The following is a 21,269-nucleotide window of genomic DNA, read 5'->3' as shown; positions in this document are numbered from 1 at the left end:
AAGGCAAACCTTTCCTTTAAACTTTCACTTCAATATTCACCACATAGCCTACTTGTCCCACTCACATTAATTTATTTTCTAACATATATTTCAAACTTAATTAGAAGGGATAGTGGCTGGGAAAGAGTTTGGGCCAATCACAATTCACCCACAAAGCACTGTATACTGACAGCAACTTACTATAAATACTTGGACTGAAAGTCTTTGTTCTGTAGTCTTGGATTAATTCTTTGTGTGTTTATTTTAGAAATGATGGTATAATTTCATTGTTAGTTGCTATGGTGGTTTATCTAATGTTTTGAAACCTAAAAAGGGAGAAGGTACTTAACATGTCTTTTAAATTACATTTTATTATTGATTTAATTGATTCATATCTGTTTTTAATGATTCATATCTGTTGTTTACTAATAAGATATACTATAAAAGATTAGAGTATTTCCCTGTAAAAATGGTGAAGTCCCCGGGGCATAAAAGTTTTGGAACTTCCTAGTGTTCATGAAAAATACCATGCTTGATATTAGAAATGACAATTTTTATCCTGAATGGAACTTGCAAATTCTTGCAAAAATAACATTTTAAATATGTAAATTCTTGCAGAGAGACTAGTTTTCACAAGTCTATATATAGCAATATGTCAGTGAGTGCTCTTCCAATTTTTTCTTTCATTTACAAAGAGAAATGTAAGTGGTGTGTGGATTAAATATTTTTAATGAAAATAGATAATTTTACTTCCAAGACTAACAAACATACATTAGATGAGCCATATATTTGAAGAGACATTAAAGCCATCAAATCCCTATACTTTAGGAAAATGAAAGAAATAGAAGGGAAAACTTAATGATGTAGAGAAACACCTTCTACTTGAGAAATTAGATCTTGTCTACAAAACCTACCAAGATTAGAGCAAAAACCTACAACAAAACCTACCAGGAACACACTTGGTAGTGTGCTATATGAAGTAGACGTTGTAGAAAGTAAAGGGAAGGGCAGGAAGCAGGAGGAATGAATCATGGGGAAGTTCACAAAGTAAGCTGATGCTTTACTTTGAGACTCAGCTTCCTACAAATCAGCTTTGGGGTTGGAGTAAGAGGAAGGTCTTTTATCCCCCCAGGAATGTCCTGGGAAGAGAAGTATACCCAGGGCCATCCTCAGTCAGATGTAATCTGGAGATAGGATCTACCGAAATGCACCCTTTGCACTGCTTTTGTTAGAAATGCAATGGTTCTATTTGCTTATTGTTTACATTGAGTACCAAAAGGAGGTTTGGTCTGGTTTGGATAATTTCACTAGATAATCTTCGTGACAGATAATGCTTCTACAGACAGTTTACTTAAACAAACAACAAAACCCCACTCCCCCGCCCCCCCCAAAAAAAACCCATGAGATTTAATCTGCCTCTTGATCTATACTGATTTTCCTTCCATTCCTTGGAGCAAGAGTGAAAAGCTGATATCAGTTTCCACAGCAAAAAAATCTTTGAAATTTTACCCCAACACCATCGGCTTCCTCCCCTAGCTTCCTAACACTCCATTTGTTTAAACTCAACCCATAGCATTTATTCCCTCCTTATTCTCTTAGGCTTTCCTTTCCAACTCAACTGTAAACCCCACTTGCAATGTTAAAAGGATTAGAAGGCAAAATCCTTGGGGGTAGGGAATCGAAAGTAAAAACTGCAATACTGCAGAATGTACTTGTATATGAGTAGAATATGGATTCTACTCATTCACAAACCCAAACAACCCCAATTTTGTCCCTTTCTATTATAAAGATGTGTTTCAAGGTTTGAATAGAGTCTCAAAATAGGACCCATTGAAATCCTTTCCAGTAACAAAAGCAGCACAACAATACAGCTATTAGAATGTTGACTACAGCCTAGAGTTTCAAAATATTGGCACCATATGTATAACTACCGAGCCATCAGCTAGGAAATACTAGGTTAGGTCTCCAAATAATGATTTTCCTGGTTTTGGAGGGAGGAAATACAAGAGAAACAAAAGTTCCTTTTTTCAAAGGAATGAAAGCTAGTTTCTTCAGTCTGAATAGACAATCACATTCTGCAATTTAAAATATACTACCTTTTGAAGTACCAAAAGAATATATTTATGAAAGAACGGAACCTCTGGCAATTTGAAAGTTGCACATTTGCTTCAAAGCAAGCAAAAGGAAAAATTCACAGTTCAAACACATACAAACTCTCCTAAAGCTAACACAGTAATGAGTTTCTGGACACACTATCCTAAAATATGGTACTCAAAATTAGAGAAAACAGCAGAAACAGGCCATGGAGTAAAAAAATTCTCTCATTTCTTCTCCAATGAAATGTGTGATAAAACATAGCTGCTCCTCTTTGTTCTATCTTGATGTTTCTTAAGATCCCCATGCCAGAGGGACCTTCCTGCATCAGGAGGAAGGGACTATCTTTCTGCCTGAGGACACAGCATGGAATCTGAATGAAGGGCCTTCCTGGGCCACCGTTCATCCTATTTATAATTTCAGATGACACCACTTTGTCCAATCATGCACTTTTTCAGAGTTTGCATAAAATCACAATTTATCATTTCTTTGATTCTTTATATATTAAGGCATCTTTTTTATAATTTTCTATAAAAATTATCCTACAGAAATTGTTCCTGCTTAACTTTTATTTTCTAGCTGGGTCACCTGAAAAGAAAGCCCTCACTGAGAAATTGCCTACATCAGATTGGCCTGTAGGTATGTATTTGGGAGGATGTCTGGATTATTAATTGGTCCTGGATGGTCCAGTTCAGTGTGAAGTGATACTATGCAAAGGTAGGTGGCTTTGGGCTAAGCAAAAGCCTGTGAGTTAGCCAGCAAGAAGCATTCTTCTATGGCTCTAACCTCCAGGTTTCCGTATTTAGTTCCTGGTCCTGAATTCTGTCAATGGTGGATTGAGACTTGGAAGTGTAAACCAGCTAAGCTTTTTCCTCCCTGAGTTGTTTATCACAGTAATAGAAAGGAGGCTGGAGTGCATAAGTGTGTGTTTCACATGTTAAACTGTGTTCTGCTATGGGGATCTGAGCCATATGTCTGGAGATGGATACAGGCAGACTAATCTTTTCTCTCTGAAAACATTCACTTCTCCCTTCCGCATAATGTGCAATGATGGTAATTACTAGAGCATTGCTTCTCTCGCAGAGAGTAAAAAGAAAACCCTTTGTATTGTATGTCTTGAAGGCCGTGACCTATAACTAAAGGTCTATCACCTTTACAGCACAGCATTGCTAGTTTAATGTTGTGTGCATGATCCCTGTATGAGTCAGAAAGCCATCGGGTGAATAGATCTCTCCCTAACTGCTTAAAGTATTAGTCTTCAATTTGTAAAAATCATTTAGAATAAAAATGAAGCTCCAAGGCTCTAAATTTTCTTTTCATCATAACACTTAGAAGAAAGACTCATTGTTTCTGAAGGAAAGAAACCCATGAGACTGAAAGTTCCTCCTTCACATCGCTGGTCTCTAAAATGGAAATATGACACAGTTTCACTCCCACATATGACTATTTTCACAATCAAGAGCAAGAGAAATGTATAGAAACCTTAGAAGGCTATTAAGAGGTAAAACAGGACCATCAGCAAGGACTTCAAATATTCACATTTTGTAAGTTTACCAAATACCTTTAATTTGTCCCAGAATTACAGGATAAAGTGGAAACTTCCACCTTAGCTACTTCTTCTAGTCAAAGTTTTCATAGAAATAATTAAATGTATTTTAAAGCAGTAAGGAAATGTTTAGTTTCCCATTTACTATGTCACTTTATTCACATTTAATAGGTTTATTTTCAAAAAGCAGTGACAGTGGTATATAACAATTTTTAAAAATATCTTATTCAAATCTTGCAATAACAGGTTGGCCTTCTAATTTCTATGTAGTTTGAAAACCAGTTTGATGATACTCACTGAATAGTAATATTCCTTTTCCTATGAATTTTATAAAGTGACTTCATGCTATATTTATCTCCTTTATGTTTACTATAATCAAGTACATTTCTGCTCACTGTATAACACTGCTGTAATTTGATAAAGGAGGATGAACTAATTGTGTTGATTTTCAGTACTAACCTAGTTCCTAATCTCCTAGTTCGTAGCCCCATAAAAATGGACCTTATTAGTTTTCCAAACGAGGCAGCGTTGACTGGGTCCAGTTTGTGTTCCTGACAGTGTCGAAGATAGTGATTGTACAGAGTGCTTCTCGGAAGGCTCACTCCTTCTGCTGTCTCATAATTGTCCAACAGCCACTGGAGCTGTTAAGATAAGAGAGAATAAGCAGAGAATTCACATAATTTGCCAAAGCTTCGGCAAGACACAGTATGTACAAATACTTGGAAGTACTTCCATTAACTGTCAGGATAAACAGGAATTATCTTGAAATTGGTAAATCTGACTTTCTATGCTCTGGGAAATGTCACAGCAGTTATCAGTTTAGACAATATGTTATATTCAAATTTTTAAGCATAAGTAAAGATAATAATTTTCCCTATATTGACTATAATCCTGGAGTAACAAAGTTCTTTAAAAATTCAAATAATAGCATTCACTGGTCAAGATTAATAACATAAACATATCACTTATAATTGTTATAAAATTAAACACAGTACCTAATACATTCTAAACCTGGCAACATGGTACCTAACAACTAGCATGTTGGTCTGTTACAGTAAGTAAACAGTAGACTTATTCATATGAAGTTTTATATTAGATTGTATTCATTTTCACAGAAAATGAATTTACTTATCTCAAATTATCGCTACACAGTACAATAACAATAATAATATCTACTGGGACAAATGTTGTACTCAGGCAGAATTTAGTCATTCTTTCCTCCAAAGAAGTACACTTACTAGAGATTTCACATAACTTCTCTATATAAAAGACAATAATTTTTACAATCATCTCAATTTTCTACCTCATAGTTGAGGTGTCTTTTTTCCTCAAAATTTTGGAAGGCACACTACCACGCTAAGCAGTAAACAATGCTTTTTCCACCTACAGTCTACATTTCAGTTTTACATTGTACTTTGTTTATTGAAAAAAATATTTAAATTTAGAATGTATGAGAAAAATACCTGCCATACATGTATATATTTTTGTTATTAAATTTCAACTTACTCATTTACTTACTTACAAAAGAAGTGAAACATATGTAAGCTGTTTCCCAGGGTTCTGCAGTGTCTCAGTGCTCGGCTGTGGTTTCTAATTCCTGCTTCCTATACTCTAGACCAACAGGCAATCAAGCAGCAAATGTTTTATATTATTTTTCTTAACCACTCCCATGGCATGAATAAATGGAATGGTAAAGAACAAACACTGAACAAAGGCTTGTAAATAAGTGTGAATTATGGAAGTAAAGTAATTAAAAAATGAATGCGATTCCACCTGTCCTCTGGATATTTACTCAAAGGCTAAAATGATGATAATCTGGACATTCAAGTAAATCAAAGAATTATTCTATCCTACCTATAAAGTTTATGTGTCTCATTTAACACGTTTCCTGAAACTTAAAAGCAGAACTTTCAGGTTTTTATAGAAAATATCAAAATATTTTGATTATTTTTAAACTATAACAGCTGAATTTCCCAGAGCATTTCAATTTCAAACATGCCTAAATAACCATTAAACAGTTAAACATATCACCACACTTGCAATAATTAATGGCTTTGAAAATATACCACAAGGCATGTAAGATACTTTTAAACATAAAATTATGTCCTGTTCAGGAAGTCTTCTAGTTCCCTAAGGAACATATATCTATGTGAACACACAAAACACATATTAATGCTGTGCCACAAATAATTCAACACTATAAAACACTAAAAAGATTACACAAATTAGCTCTCTTTTTTATAGTGACAGCAAAGCATTACAGGTCATAAAGAACTTTTTTCCATAGCATTTATTTTTAAACTTCATATCAGTAAAATGCTTTCTAGAGACACCCAAATATGAGTGTTATATATTGAAAGTAATACACAAAATATATCCTTGATAAATGTCTGTTTAGTATAAAACATCTGAGATAAACTCACACATGCATTAAGTCACTGACATCAAAATCTACAGTGGGCTGGCATGCTTCTTTAGAGATTATTTTTCAATTTCAAGAATTTTAAAATATAAAACACAAGTAAGAAAGACAAAATACAGCAATACAAACCTGACTCTTATTTCATCCATGAGCCTCTGAAAAATGACCAGGATCTGAAAGCACTTCAAGTGGAATTCAAGTAGCCATTGTGAATCATATGGCATAAAAGTGAGCTACAGTCTTTCATACAGGTGCTAGTTAGAGCAAGACACAACTGTCTTCAATGGGGTTTTTTAACATGTTAAAAATAGGAACAAAGACCCTTGATAGCAAGGGTTAACAAGGAAATACAAAAAAAAACCCAACAAAACAAAAACAAAAATCCCCAGCTATTAGAAGGATTTTGTATGAGGTGAAATATTTTTAGCAGTTGCTCATGCTGTAATATTTTTCTCATATTCACAAACATACATCATAAAAATATTTAAGCTAAAAGTAGTGAAGGTGTGTGTGTGTGTGTGCACATGTGTGTGTACCCCTATAAAAGACATAATAAAATGAGTAAGAATAAGGTGTAAAATGACTCAATGTTCTTTCTTTGTTAATGAGCAGGTGTCAAATTCACATAGAAAAATTTAAAAGATATTTTCCCCAGAAATGAAGCAAACAACTTTAAAATGTAAACTTTACAATATTAGTATGCATATAAGAGCAGATCAATCCAAATCAGTAAGTCAATACAAATAAAAATTTTAATTCTACCATAGTTGTATACTAGTATCATTATATTGCTAGTATTTTTAACTAATTAGAAGTGAAAAATAACTAGGTACATTAGCTTACTCAATTCTCACCATCAAGGATAGTCTTTTAGAGATAAAACATTTCATAAAAGATTTTCAAAAAATCTAAATATTTCATAAAAATACTTTAAAAGGTGTGTTTAATGAACGTGGAAACTAGCATAAGAAGCAAAGGTCAACATAAAATGTTTCAAGTTCAACAATGATTGTGTGTGAGAGTTAATCAGGTCAATTATAGTAACAACTTTTAAATATAGTAAAAAATAAATCTTTCTTTATGGCAAAAACGTTCTCTTTAATTATAGGAAAAGGTGGCATAAACCACTTAGAATCCTCAATGATGTCACCCCCACCACAGCTGGAGACGTCAGAGAAAATGGAGCTTTTCTTCAGAATAGCTACTCATTCCTTTTACATACAAGTAAAAACTTTGGCTGGTTTTAAAAACTTGTTTTCTACCTATACTGTTTATATTCCCCGCAAATGTTTAATTTTTAAACTAATTTTGAAAATATGAATTTGACCAGTGTGAACACAGAAATAGGTACGCACATGTACACTTCACAACACACAGCTGCGGTTAGTTTGTGAGCTCCAGAGGAGCTGTCTTAGTGACTAGGACTTGACAATAGCAAAGCTAAATTTGTTTCTACCTCCATCTTATCAAAAGGAGAAACTTTATTCCTCACAGAAGCAAGGAGAGCATGTGCGAGGAGAGAAGAGGTCAACAGAGACAAAAACCCTGAAAATAGAGGGGCCTGGTCTGCTGACATGGGGTCCCATTGGGAAGCTGGTCAACAACCACATCACCTATGGTTATTACCCAAGAAATTTAATATATAAGCAATACACCATCTAGAATATGCCAGAAAAGACTTGGGGATACAGCTGGTATATTTAATCAACATACTACATACTAGTATTTAATTTTCTGATTCTGACCCATGATGAAACCAAAAATCAGATATTATGTCTAAACCATAGGATTAGGTAGCATTTTTTTTATTATTATTAGAGGAACTTAGAAGTTACATTTTTGTACTATAATGTAAAAGATTACGCTTTGTCCTACATGCTACCTACCCAAAGGAAATGGGTATCTCTTATAAGGTACACTATTTCTTGCTATTAACAGAATGTAGTTGGACATTAGAATTCAATAGCCTTAACATTTAGTAGTTTAGAAAGCAACTATCTGTTTCTTATTTTATTCTTTTAATAAAGTATCTTATATAAAGTGACTATATTTACAAATTTTACAGCTTTTGAAATATCATAGAAACTTTGTTTTATCTTTAAAACCAAATTATTCTAATAATGAGCTAACAATACTCATCTAAGGGTAGAAAGCAAGATAACTGCATCTTTCAACCTTTGCATGTAACCTGTATTAATCAGAACATATTATAAAGAATGAACAGTTCCTATTTTTTGTAAAGGGAAACATTAATCGACAAATAAAAATAAATAATGTGCTGCCCTATTAACATCTAAATGTAATATTTGGCCTTTTACAGATGGGTTATTATCAATTAGGAATTACTTTAAGTTCAGTGAACCTAAGCTATGCATTTGACAAGTCTACAGTAACTTTTATTTAGAATAGCATCAAGCCAGTGGTGGGTGAATGACTAATAACCAAGATTTTATTTTAAGCTGAATATGTTTCAGTAGCTTAATCTTGTAAGAATTATGAATCAATTGTCTGCTATGTTGTGAAAATTTTGAAAAAATAAATGCCTAGAGGTTTTCATATACTTTAGGTGGAATTAAAAGTGCACTACACAAAAGCAACAATTAACAATAATTCTATTTGGAAATTTATAATCCAAAATATCCTAAATTGAATATAATACAAATACTAAATAAAAATGTATATTATTTACAGTTGAGAGTATAAAGCAAGCGGGAGTCAGTAACTAAAAGAACTAGATAATAGTTGGACTCAGGCAGGTCTATGAGATTATTAAGAGCATCTTGACATATATATATATATATATAATAAAATACACACATAAAAGTATTATATAAAATAATATAAAACTAAAATCAAAGAACATTATAAAATACAAAGAGATGAATCATATCATTTTGGGGTACAACTTTTTAAAGGATTAGACAGGAAGAAAAAAAGCTACTCTTAATCTTATAGATGTACATAGGAAATTATAAAGTGACCCACAAATTCTTCATTCAGTTAGAATGACATAAGAGAGAACCCTGTACTAATACATATGCACTGATTGAATCTTTGAGGACAAAAAGAGGAATCAATACAGTCTATGTATGAGTTTCAAATAGACAATCATGTTACTGTGAGAGGAACCCTAAAACATCAAAGATAGGGTCTGTCTTTAATGTTTCTGATATTCATCTGCTCTGCAAATATTTAGTATCCATCCACTACTATGTACCAGCACTGTTCTAGGCACTAGGGCTGTGTCAGAAGACAAACCATAAAAGTCCTTTTCTTTTACATCTTTTACTAGGCAATAAATATTTATTGACTGTCTATGGTACTATTGATGACACAATGCCACCAGGTTATCAAGACTAAAGCACTGCAAGCAGCTTAGCCGTAGCTGGATCATAGTATTGTGTACCAAACATAGAAATTTCACTTGCATTTTAATTTGGATGATAATAGCATATTGAAATTAATGAATAAGGCTTGGCAGCATAAAATAGGCTTAAAAGTACACTGGAAGGGGCTGGGAACATACTGTGGTTAAGAGTGCTGGCTGCTCTCCTAGAGGACCGGTGTTCAGTTACCAGTACCCACATGACAGATCAGAACTGTCTTCAGTTTCAGGGGATACAGTATCCTCCTCTTGCCTCTCTGGGCACCAGGAATACATGTAGCACACATACAAACATTCAGGCCAACAGTAAACTTAAGCAACTCCTTTAAAAAAGATATACTCAGAGAATGGATAGAAAACAAAATACTGCTTCATCATAAAATGTGTGAAACAAAGGGTAAACGGAGACAAGCTTGATTCTATTAGAAAGAGATTATTTACTTAATTTGTATGTAATAATATTTTCTGAATTACTGTTAATATTTAAATGCATATGAATAAATCAGGAAATAATTTCCATACTGTATCACCAAATAAAGTAACTTTTATGCTCAAAAGTTACTATTAAGATTCATTCTTAGAAGTTTGAATATGGATGCACACTAGATAATGTTTCCTAATTCCTTCCTAATGAGACTGATTTTTGCAAAAACTGACAATTCAGAGAATTCAGGTGAACTCCTCAGCTACCAGAAAGAATCCTATAAATCTCAAATAATTCTTTATTATATTCTCATGACGGGTAATGGTAACAGTTCGTTAGCATTTAAAATGTGGGCAACAGAAGATATGTACTAAGTAGAATTTTATTTATTCTTTATTATTTGTATTTCTATATTTTACTTTTTATACATTATTTTGTATTTGCTCATTTACTTCAGCTGTTGGTGAAAATCCAATAAAAGTCAGGAGCACCGTGACCTTCCTAAGGGAAAGATAATGCAAATATTTCCTGCGTTTAAGAAGAAGGTAACCAAATGGGCATCCATAGAACTGACCCTGCTTGCTTCTGTCCACAAGCCATCTCTAGAATTATTTCTATTCCTAAAGACTGAACTATCCATGCTTTTATTTTAAACAAGGCTGACCACTTCAAAGATGTAATAAAAATGAGAAAAGCCAGGAGACAAGCAACATTTGTGTCCACTCTTCCTACATATTGAAACACAGCTAGTAGGTTCAACCATATAGATTTTCTATAGTACACAATGAAACCACAAAACCAGGGAAGGCTATGTAATTGTGTTGTTTGAGCAGGCTCATTCATATAGTTATTGACAATGAATTTTAATTCACAAGTTCTAATTGAAGAAAATTATTTTTAAACATCCCAAAATATCTCAAAAGTTTCAAAGAGAAATATTAAAAATTTTTAAACATACATTATTGTTCAGGAAAAAAATCAATAAAGTTGGGTGATTGAAGTTAAATTCAAACAACATGTTATAGTATATTTCATATCTCAAAAGTGAAACAACAATTGACTTTCAGGGTCAATCTAGAAATCTGAAAATTTCAAAAGAGCAACTACAAAATTCTATTTATTTTAAAAATATTTATACGCCTGCATACGTCTGGTTGGAAGTGATAAGCATTTCACTTGCTATTTTCAATATCCTAACTGGCAAATGCATCCTAATAGCATATGGTAAACTAGCCTTTAGCACAACCACAGACTCATTCCAATAAGCAGGATCTATTTAAGAACGAAGAGTGGAAAATTGTGTTCAAATTGTTTTTAAAAAGAGGTGACAAAATATATATCCTTATTTTAATGTTTCTATCTATAATTTTCACCAAAATTATAGGCCTTCTACAAATTGGCTAACATGCTTGTGTTTGCCAAGAAATCTCTCTTGAAAAAACAAATCAAAACACCTCCTCCAAAACCAAACATTAAAACATCAAAAAGAACTGTATTCCAGAATACAAATCTTAAATAGTTCAAAGCATAAATACATTTTTAAAAATCAGTGATTTTCTATAAACTGTATGATTGTTAAAAATACTATAGCCCTTTTGAAAATTAATGAAATTTAATGATAATATTTCAGTGACCTTAATTTTATTTCTTTTAGATATAAAAATATTACAAAAAATTAAGAAATCACAATAAATTATCCCTAAATTAAAAAAACAGTTTTAAAGGAAATTTCTATTTGTGACACAAATGTCACTAATTTAGCACATCTACCTAAACAGACTTAGGTCATCGATCTACGGACATCCCCCATACATTCAAGAAATCACCTTCTAAAAATAACTGTAACAATCATTTCATTTGCTCAACTCTGAACAGACAATGCGAAGGTTTATTTCACACCACTTACCAGTGTTAGGGTGATGCTGTACCTGGTGACAGTGACAGCTCCAAGGTAATGAGGCCACTCTGCTTGCCTCAGGTACTAGCAACTTACAGCTTACACACAACTTCACTTTTGGCCCATTCTCATTTCTCTTCATTGTTTAGGGCTCGAGTTCATCCATGCCTGTGATCTGCCTACCTTACAGTCTTACCAGAAAATACATTTTAAATAGTTTCTCACTGCTTTTGGTGTTAGTGACTATGTCTTCACTTAAAGACTCACACCAATTATACGGTGGACACGGTTGCTTCTATGTCTCAGACATAAAGATGTGTATTACAGAGTTTTACTTCAGAGGAAATAAATACGTAACTAAAAATCTTTAAATTTCTAAAACCATTATTAATTACATTTTAGAAATACATGGTGGCTTCTTGTCAATTTTCAATTTTATTTATATAAACAAAAATACAAACACCCAGTAAAGCAGTAAACTGAGGTTCTGTTTTGGGAGATCCCACTGCTTAAAATGGGCAGTAAATGGTTAGAGTCTGAAGAAGCTTGAGAAAGGAAGGTTAAGAAGCAAAATAAATAAGTAAATAAATAAAACAAGCACTTAGAGGCAAGCAACACATGCGGAACAAGCAAGAGATTAGTGTACACGAAGAGGCAACTTACATGGCTGTTGAGAAGAGAGCTTCTGTGAGTGGACAGACCGTCAGACTTTTGCAGCGTCTCAATCGCCATTTCAATCTGATAATAGATGTCATTAAGAAAAGGGCTCAAGACAAGACAGTAATAAAAGGCTGACCAGAGAATTTTTGATCGATTCTTAAAGTCTAATTCATTCTTCAATGATGGCTAATGAATAGCTATTACTAAATGTGTTTTCCCCAGCTTTCCCATCCCTAGAGAATGAAATATAATATGCACATTAATAATAAGCTCAATTATAATAATAAACCTTTCTGAACACTTTGTAATTTATATTCAGTTTGGAGATCCAAGGATCAAGAACCCTGGTAGATTGTTCTAGTTATAAAAAATTATTTTTACTTGCATAGTTCAAGATGTGGGACATTGGTCCCTTTTTATACAGCCTCAGTCCTAATGCATATTTAATACTTGTTCCATTCTGTCACAAAATAAAAATCACAAAACAGAATCTGAGTTTAATACGCATTAGTATTTTAATGTAGGTTACAAAACCCTTCATTACACCTAAAAGCTAGTAAATCTACACACCCCTCTTCCACTCTTGCATTAAAATTGGGAAGGGAAAGGTCAGTCAGGGGAGCATCCAGATGTGACGATGGTCTCTACATTATATTTTAGGATATGATGATAAAGCAGAAATATTAGAATTAACAGCAGAAAAAAAAGTAGAGGAGAAAATAACTCAGAGCAAACAAAAAATGGCCAAGAACAGAATCAGTTACATTCGATGTAATCCCAGCACACCAAGGGCAATCATAAAAGTCTTCTTAAGCAACAGTGTCCAGGAACAAACCTGACCTTGCATGTAAGACAGCTGTCCTTCAGTGCCGGGAGCTACTGCACATCCTACTGAACCAGAGCCTAAACAGCGTGCGTTTGAGAACTGAGTGATGCTAATATTGGCTAATTAAAAATATCATTATGCAATTTGAGAAGATGAATTTCATTATTTTTAACACTATGAATGCATCAACAATTCAGTGTAAGCACTTATCAATTCATAAAAATGTGCAACAATTTATTCTATAGTTAGCTGGTTTTGAGATCATAAAACTAGGCAAAGTGGCTTTTTTTTCCATTTTCTCCATCAGCTGAGATGCTAACAGAGTTAATATTAAACTCGAAAATAAAGAAAAAAAGGTGATCCTGTGTATGTTAAAAATGATTACATTTTAGAATATACAATGCAAATGTAAGGAGTAAATATTTTTTTGCCAAAATGCTTAACTAAAGCGGCTTAGTATTATATCTCATAAAAGGGATCAGTAAGTTTTCTTGTTTTCAAAGGGAAAGACAGCACAAGACAGCTGAAAACACTCATGTAACAAGAACTTCTCAGAAGGATTTGCTCAAAATTGTACTTTGCCAAAATGCCCACAATTTCTTTAAAGTTTGAGGGTAGAAATTTTGAGGTTAAACTGCATTTTAATTAACAAATGTAAAATGATCCATAACTTTTAATTGTATAGGATTAATTGAAAGGTAAAAATTACCAGAATTCTAACAGCTGAATCACACTTAGGAACAAATTCTTTCAAGGGGTTTGTGAGGCAGCAGTTTTAGGCAGATCAGTCAGCAATGGGTTTCCTTGGGGAACTATTTGTGTTACTGACATGGCTACAATGGCGGTACCTGATTTCCAGTGGATGCCCTACAAGGTCAGGTTATTGGGAAATGAGCCATTCCTCTCTGACTATTTTCTGGTTTTGTCTGATTTTCTGTGTAGGTTGAAGGCTGCTCCCAGCCCTTCTACACAGCTATACAGGGTCCTCTCAAGTCAGTTAGCAAGGAACTCTGTTGGACAGGAGGCGAGATAGCAAGGGGAAACATAGGTCCAAATGTATCCATCAGGACAGACAGACTGGCTGTCTAGGTGGTACTGGTCCTTCAGAATACAACTTCTGAGAACATGATGAAAGCTGTGAACCCTGTATTCAGGCAGACTGTTTTTAAGTAGAGTTATAAACCTGTACAATTTTTTTCATTGTTTAATTTTCCCTGAATTTAAAATTCATATTAAAAGTTACATATTCTCTAGTGAAAAACTTTGGGAAACATTGGAGGAAGCAAGAGCTGAAGTAAGTTTGGGAGCAAAACAGCATAGGGTGTGCTCATATTAGAGAAAGAAAAATGAAGGTAGCACACACACACTCACACACAAACACACACACACACGCACACACACACATGCACACGCACACGCTCACACACACGCACACACACATTCACACACACACTCACACACACACTCACATGCACACACACGCACATGCACACACACGCACGCACGCACACACACACGCACACACAAACATTCACACACACACACACACACACACACACACACACACACACACACTCCTATGAGTGAAACCAAAAAAGGTCATTAATATTTTGAGGGAAAATCTATGACTGAAAGGCAGTTTCAGATCAAGGCAGGAAGTGGGTTGTGATTAGAATACTGGGTTTTGTTAGTCGTGGGCTAGTCATACCTTTCAAATGTTAATGAACTGAGCAGAAACATTAAGCTTGACTAACATGGAAAGCTACATTCATATTCCTGATTTCTAACATCATGACAGGAAAACTGAACATTTTCTTTATATTGTGACATAAAAAGAAAAGGGCAGGGTACAGTTAGAGAACCGAACCTATCTGAGCTAGCAGTTAAGACTGGTTCACAAGGCTCACAACTAGAGAAACTGGTCTCCAACAGAAAACACCAGCATAGATAGCCCCCCCCCACCCCCGTTAGTTTTATTGTGATTGACTCAATTGGTGTGAAAAGAGAGGTTTTATGAAATATTGTATTTAGACTGAGGTACCTGGAGGATCAGGGTTGGGGGATTTACGCACATACAGGTGTGACTTGCCTTCTTCATCAAACATGGAATTCACAAAGTACACGACTCCATTGAGCACTTAAATGGGTTTTCCCTTGATTAGGAAAAGGAGCCATTCGAAGCCTGGAGCACTTTTCAAAAGCTATACTGGTTTATTTATTTCCAGGATAGAAAACTGAACGGTTGCTTGACAGAACCTTCACTATTAACTTTGACTGTACTGAGAAGCACCTCTAGGGCTTCTATGAGGCTGTTAACAGAGGAATAACTAAGGGGGAGACAAACTTGAAATGTAACAGGTATTCCATAGTTTGAGAGTCCAGATAGGATAAAAGAGGAGAATTGAGAAAGCTTCCACTAACACAGACAATTTTTCTTTCCTGTTCACTATAAGGAAGATTGTTCAAACACACTCTCCCACACACGATCAAATGCCAACACTCACATAGAAAGGCAGGCAAGGCTGCACACCTGCCCGTCACTCCAGAGCTGTCATGCATGGAGATTAGAGGGATTCTTGGGTTTGCTGCTGCCAGGCTCACTGTACGTTCATCAATAAGAAACTGTTTCTAAGGAATGAGGCAAGAGAATGATCGAGCAGGACACCCAGTGGCATTCTCTGGCTTCTGTGGGAATGAGAGGCACTCACATTTGAAAACACATGTGTGTATATACCATACATACGAACCAACACAAACCCACACACATACATACACACCCATATCACCACCATCAACAGCATTAAACAACAATAATGACAACAACAAAATTAAAACACAAAAACTAATTAAAAGAAGCTATGTATTTTTATTTGGAAAATAGGATACACAAGCTCATCTAAGGAATTGGCCAGACCCCACCCATTCTAAGGCTCAAGAGTAGGAATGTTTCAACTCATTGAAAGGTCTGAGGAGACAACTCCAGTGCCCTTGCTGTACAGGACTTCCTAGAAAGAAGTTTGGTTTTTATTCAGTCCTCTGGGCATTCTGAAGCTACTGTAGCCACAGTACAAAAGACCCAGGCTGGTATCAGACCCTGATGCTCCCACATGAGGCTAACTTTGCAGGCATCGAGGATTCTAACCAAATTTCAACAGGACCTGGAAAGTCAGACAAATGTGTAGCAGGGTCAGAATCACTACAGGCAGCTCTCGAGGGGACAAATGATGTGAAGCAATGATGGAGAAGATGAAATAGAGACCCCTGAGAGCACGCTATTCTAGGAACATGGAACATCTACAGAAGAAAGCTTCCAGCCAATGAGTACAGCTAATTTCAAAACAAAACATAAGAAAAACACAAAAACAAAACGGTGAGGATGGCAAGGAGCAAGGTTGTAGGGTCAAGATTACTTGAATGCTTTCGAGCTTACATCACCATACAGATGCCGAAGATGATGGATATGGGAGCTACAGGACTTGATACTTGCCATGCTGGGTTTCAGATCTGTTCTGGTCCTATCACTGGTGTGGGAGAATTGTCTGTATTCTGTCAATCATATTTTAATAAAACGCTGATTGGCTAGGCAGGCAGTATAGGCAGGAAAGCCAGACAGGAAGTAGAGATGATGCAATGAGAACAGGAGAATTCTGGGAAGCAGGGAGGTTCCTCTGCCATCCCTGTACAGACCACCGAAGAGGCAACATGTAAGCTGTCACACTGAGAAAGGTACTGAGCCCATGTGGCTAATGTAGATAAGGATAATGGGGTAACATATGTTATAAGAACTAATAAGTAGCCTGACCTAATGGGCCAATCAGTTTATAACCTTATGGAGTCCTGTGTGTGATTCTTTTTGGGCTTGCCAGCTGTGGGGTACTGGGCGGGACAGAAACCCCAACAAGCCAGCCGGGCCTCATGTTACATATTCCTATTGTCTGTGCTCTCATTTGTACAACTGCATGCAGAAAGCAGTACAGTTTTTAACTTCAGAGTTCGGTCAGAGCAAAGAGTTTGCCTTTAGCCTCAGAGCCATTAAACTTGGACTTTTGAGCAATCTTAGAACTATTGACTTTGGAGACTTCTGTGGATAGAGTAAATGCATTTCACATTATGAGGCAGCCGTGAGCTTTTGGGGAACAGGGACAGAATGTAATAATCTGATTATAAAATGTCTCCAAAGGCTCATGTGCTGATTTCTTGGTTGTCAGCTACTGGACTTATTGTGAAAAGTGGAAATGTGAAGGAATAAAATGTAAAGAAAGAAGGAAAGTGTTCACTCTCTAAGGTGTTAAGTGGTTTTGATTGCCTATTCTTTCTGCTTCCTGGCCATCAAGAGGTAATTTCCTCAGCCATAAGCTTCTGGCATCACAGGACCAGGGGACCACAGGCTCAAACTCTAAGTTATAATAAATTTCCCCTTGTTCTCTATCTCCTTTTCTTTCAAGTGTTTGTCACAGCAACAAGAATTTGACTTATACAGTCATGAATCAGTAGAAATAACTATGTGGTGGCCTGGAGAGGTGGATGGGGGTGAGAACAGGATGGTAGGGAGAAGAAGGATGGAGAGGAAAAACAATGAAAGAGAAGTCTTGGTAGAGAGAGCCACTATGGTGTTATGGAGAAACCTGGTAGGGAAATTCCCACAAATCCACAAGAATGACCCCAGCTAAGACTCCTAGCAATAGTGGACAGCATGACCTCCCCCTGCAATCAGATCGGTGGATACCTTACCTATCATCTTAGAGCCTTCAGCCAGTAAGTGATGAAACCAAATGGAGAGATCCACAATCAAGCACCAGGTTGAGCTCCGGGAACCCCTCTTTGAGAGGGAGAAGGGACTATATGCGCAAGGGAGGTAAGACCATGATGGAGAAATATAGAGAGAGCTGAAACAAGTTTGTGGAAACTCATGAACTCTAGATCGAAAGACGTGGAGTTTCCATGGAGTCAAACTAGGTCCTCTATATGTGGGAGACAGTGGTGAAGCTTGGACCTTCTATGGAATCTCTGGCAGTGGGACCAAGATCTAGCATGTTAGAGCCTATTCCCTATGGTTGAATGCCATGCTCAGCCTTAATGCAGGGGGGAGGCACTTGGTCCTACCCCAACTTAATGTGCCACACTTTGTTGATTCCCCATGGGAGTCCTTACCCATTGGAAGGAGTGGATAGGGGGTGGGGCTGAAGAGGGGGCAAAAGGGTGCAGAAGAGAGAACTGTGGTTGGAATATAAAATAAGAAAAAAAGACCATGTGGCAATAAGTATAATTATATGTGCTTATTTTAGTTCAAGAAAAAAAAGTGTATGAATTTTGTAAGATGGAAAACACATTTAAAAATATATTCAATGTCCAAATGTAGTAGACTAGAGCAATAAATGAATATCCTGTGATTCCTCAGGAATTGACATTTGACAATTAGAAGAAATAGGGAGATACAGTATTTTCCATTCATGAGAAATAATAATAAATTCAGCATTGCTCCTACAAAGATTCACTAACACCTTAAGGGAGAACTTGAGGAGAGCACAGTATTATCTCATGAGAAAGAGAGAACTAACAAAGATGCAGCTCAAAACTCAGGCTTAAAACATTTTCAGCATCAAAACTACACTGCCTTCCTGGAGTTCTAAATAAGGTGGCAGTTTCCAAACATGCAGAGCCATGCTATGTCACTTCCAACAACAAAACAATAAATCAATATCCCAAAAGGAACTTCAGAGAAAAGTCCCATCTAGGTCTTGACTGAAAGAAGACCTGAGAGAAGAGGGGCCAATGATGCTTGGATATTAAGAAAAAAACTGCATTTTTATTCTATGTTCATACTCAAAAAGAGATTGATAATTCATTCTCTAAAATAGTGCATAGTGTCAATGAAATGGAAGTAAAAGTTCCACTGGTACTGTTCTCTGCTGTAATTCTCACGCTCACTGCCCTCTAATGAAGAAGAATGTCTCTAATGGGATGGCGTCTTATTTTGCTGAGCTGCTACCATACTTAAGTGCTCTCCCTACTCAGTGGTTAAGGTTAGAGGAGATTAAAAACCCCTGAGAAGACTGGAGGCAAATACTCATTTGCAGAATGAATGGATAGACAGAATAGGGTGCTACAAAGCGATTGTGACTGTTATTGGAGAACCCTGCTATTAAGGTTGCTGTTCACCATGTCTGGATAGCTCTCTGAGTGTGGAACAATATGGAGGACTCCCTTTCTAAGCAGGGCTTCCTCTTCTCCACTCACTGACCTTATTTGGAGAGTGTTTCTAAGCTCCGATGCCTAACCTTATGTGGAAGATGAGCCTGCACAGAGCACCCTGCAAAAGCTATATGACTCAGCACATAAGTTCTGATTTTTCCTCTTGCCTGTATGACAATTAGGTGCTGTAGCATGACCAATCAGCCCTTTTTGCTTATATCCCTAAGAACCTTTACATACCTCACCCCTGGAACAATAAATGAGCTGACTCCCGGAAGTTTTTTCCACCTTACTCACTGCTTCTGCTCCCTTTGCCCTTGTAAGATGGTAGCCAACAGGTAGCCAACGACCTCCAAGGAAAAGAAGACCCACAACTATGTTTTAGACAACATTAAAAGTCTTCAGTTTCTTCTACAAATCTTCAGCAAAATGGAGCTGGAGAGCTGGCCTAGTAGTTAGGAGCATAACCTGCTCTTTCAGATTTGAATTCAGTTCCCAGCACTCAAACCAGACAGCTCAGGATAATCCATAACTCTATTTCCCAGGGATCTGATGCCCTCTTCTGACACCAATGGGAACCATGGACATACATGGTACATAGACTATATGCAAGCAAAATACTATATATAAAGTCAAATAAATGACTCTAAAAAATATTCAGGAAAATCTACTCAAATGCTTCTGGTATAAGTAACTGAGAGACTAGAACACAGTGCTTATTTTAGAGCAACCATAATGCCAAGAAAGTAAGTGTCCACTTAACAACAACAATAAGAGATGGTAAGTGTTTTAGATAATTCACACAGGATAGAAAAAAGGATTCCTCTGACATGTGATTATATACACATTCATTTACATCCAAGTAAATGGGGTAACATGTTCATGAACAACTGAACAATTATATCATCCCATTTATTATTATTTTCTCTACAAGTCAAGGCATATCCTCTTTACTCTCAGATGTATTTTTCAGCCTTTTCTTTCATTTGATTTTTACAACCATCTCAAAAAATAGGATAGGCATATCTTCATATTAGATAGGCATGCTTCCATGGAATATGTTTATTTGCTTATAAGAAAACTAATGCTCTCAGGAACTGAGGGACTGTCTTGAGATTGTGTGGGCACTAAATTTGATTGGAATTCAAGAACTTATTACTCTAAATTCAAAGTATTTTTCTTTATATTTGTGAATTTATGTTGATTATCAACTTGACAGGATCTAAAGACCAACTAGAAGACAAGCCTCTAGGTATGTCTATAGGGGATGATCTCAACCAGGTTAGCCCCTTGGCATGCCTATAGGGACTTATCTAGATCAGGCTAGGCTCTGGGCATGCCTTTGAAGGATCATCTAGACCACATTGGAGGTTGGAAGACTCTGTAACCATAAGGAGCACCTCATGGGTTGAGGTAATGGATTGAATGAAAAGAGAAGGTGGACGCGGAGTGAGTGTGCATCTCCATTTGCTTCCTGACTCTGGGTGCAATATGATCAGCTACCTCAAGTTCCTGCCATTATCACTGCCCTGGCATGATGGACTGAGTCAAAACGAAGCCTTCCTTCCCCGAGCTGCCTTTTAAGCTTCCGAATGCTGCAAGTAAAGAGTAATGTGCTGTTTGATGGCAGCTGGAGGATAAGAATGCTTGAGATAGAAAGGTGGGCTGGAGCTGACTCAGGAATTAAGAGCACGGGCTGCTCTTCTAGAGGACCCTGGCTTAATCCCCAGCACCACATGGCAGCTTACAACTGTCTATAACTCCAGGGCCAGGGAATTCGACACCCTCACATAGACATACATGCAGGCAAAACACCAATGCACATAAAATTAAGCAAATTTTTT

The 21,269-nt window shown here is 36.2% G+C and overlaps 1 protein-coding gene across 10 annotated transcripts in view; it reads right to left on the bottom strand.

Moving 5' to 3' along the window:
* Rfx3 (regulatory factor X3) overlaps positions 1-21,269 on the bottom strand; it is a 243,934-nt gene that overhangs the window by 63,619 nt on the left and 159,046 nt on the right. For 9 of the 10 annotated variants that reach the window (XM_087908011.1, XM_087908013.1, XM_087908014.1 and 6 more), the window contains 2 exons: positions 12,411-12,485; positions 4,079-4,260 (listed from right to left, as the gene is read on the bottom strand). In XM_087908011.1, coding sequence (XP_087764137.1) covers positions 4,079-4,260; positions 12,411-12,485 — 257 coding nt within the window. The remainder of the gene's footprint in view (positions 1-4,078; positions 4,261-12,410; positions 12,486-21,269) is intronic. The other variant, XM_087908012.1, reaches the window with a different exon arrangement.

The sequence above is a fragment of the Myodes glareolus genome, chromosome 7 (assembly GCF_982192425.1).
Source record: "Myodes glareolus chromosome 7, mMyoGla1.1, whole genome shotgun sequence".
Classification (NCBI taxonomy): Eukaryota; Metazoa; Chordata; class Mammalia; order Rodentia; family Cricetidae; genus Myodes; species Myodes glareolus.
The sequence above is the reverse complement of the archived record's forward strand: the minus strand, read 5'-3'. Positions and strand labels throughout refer to the sequence as shown.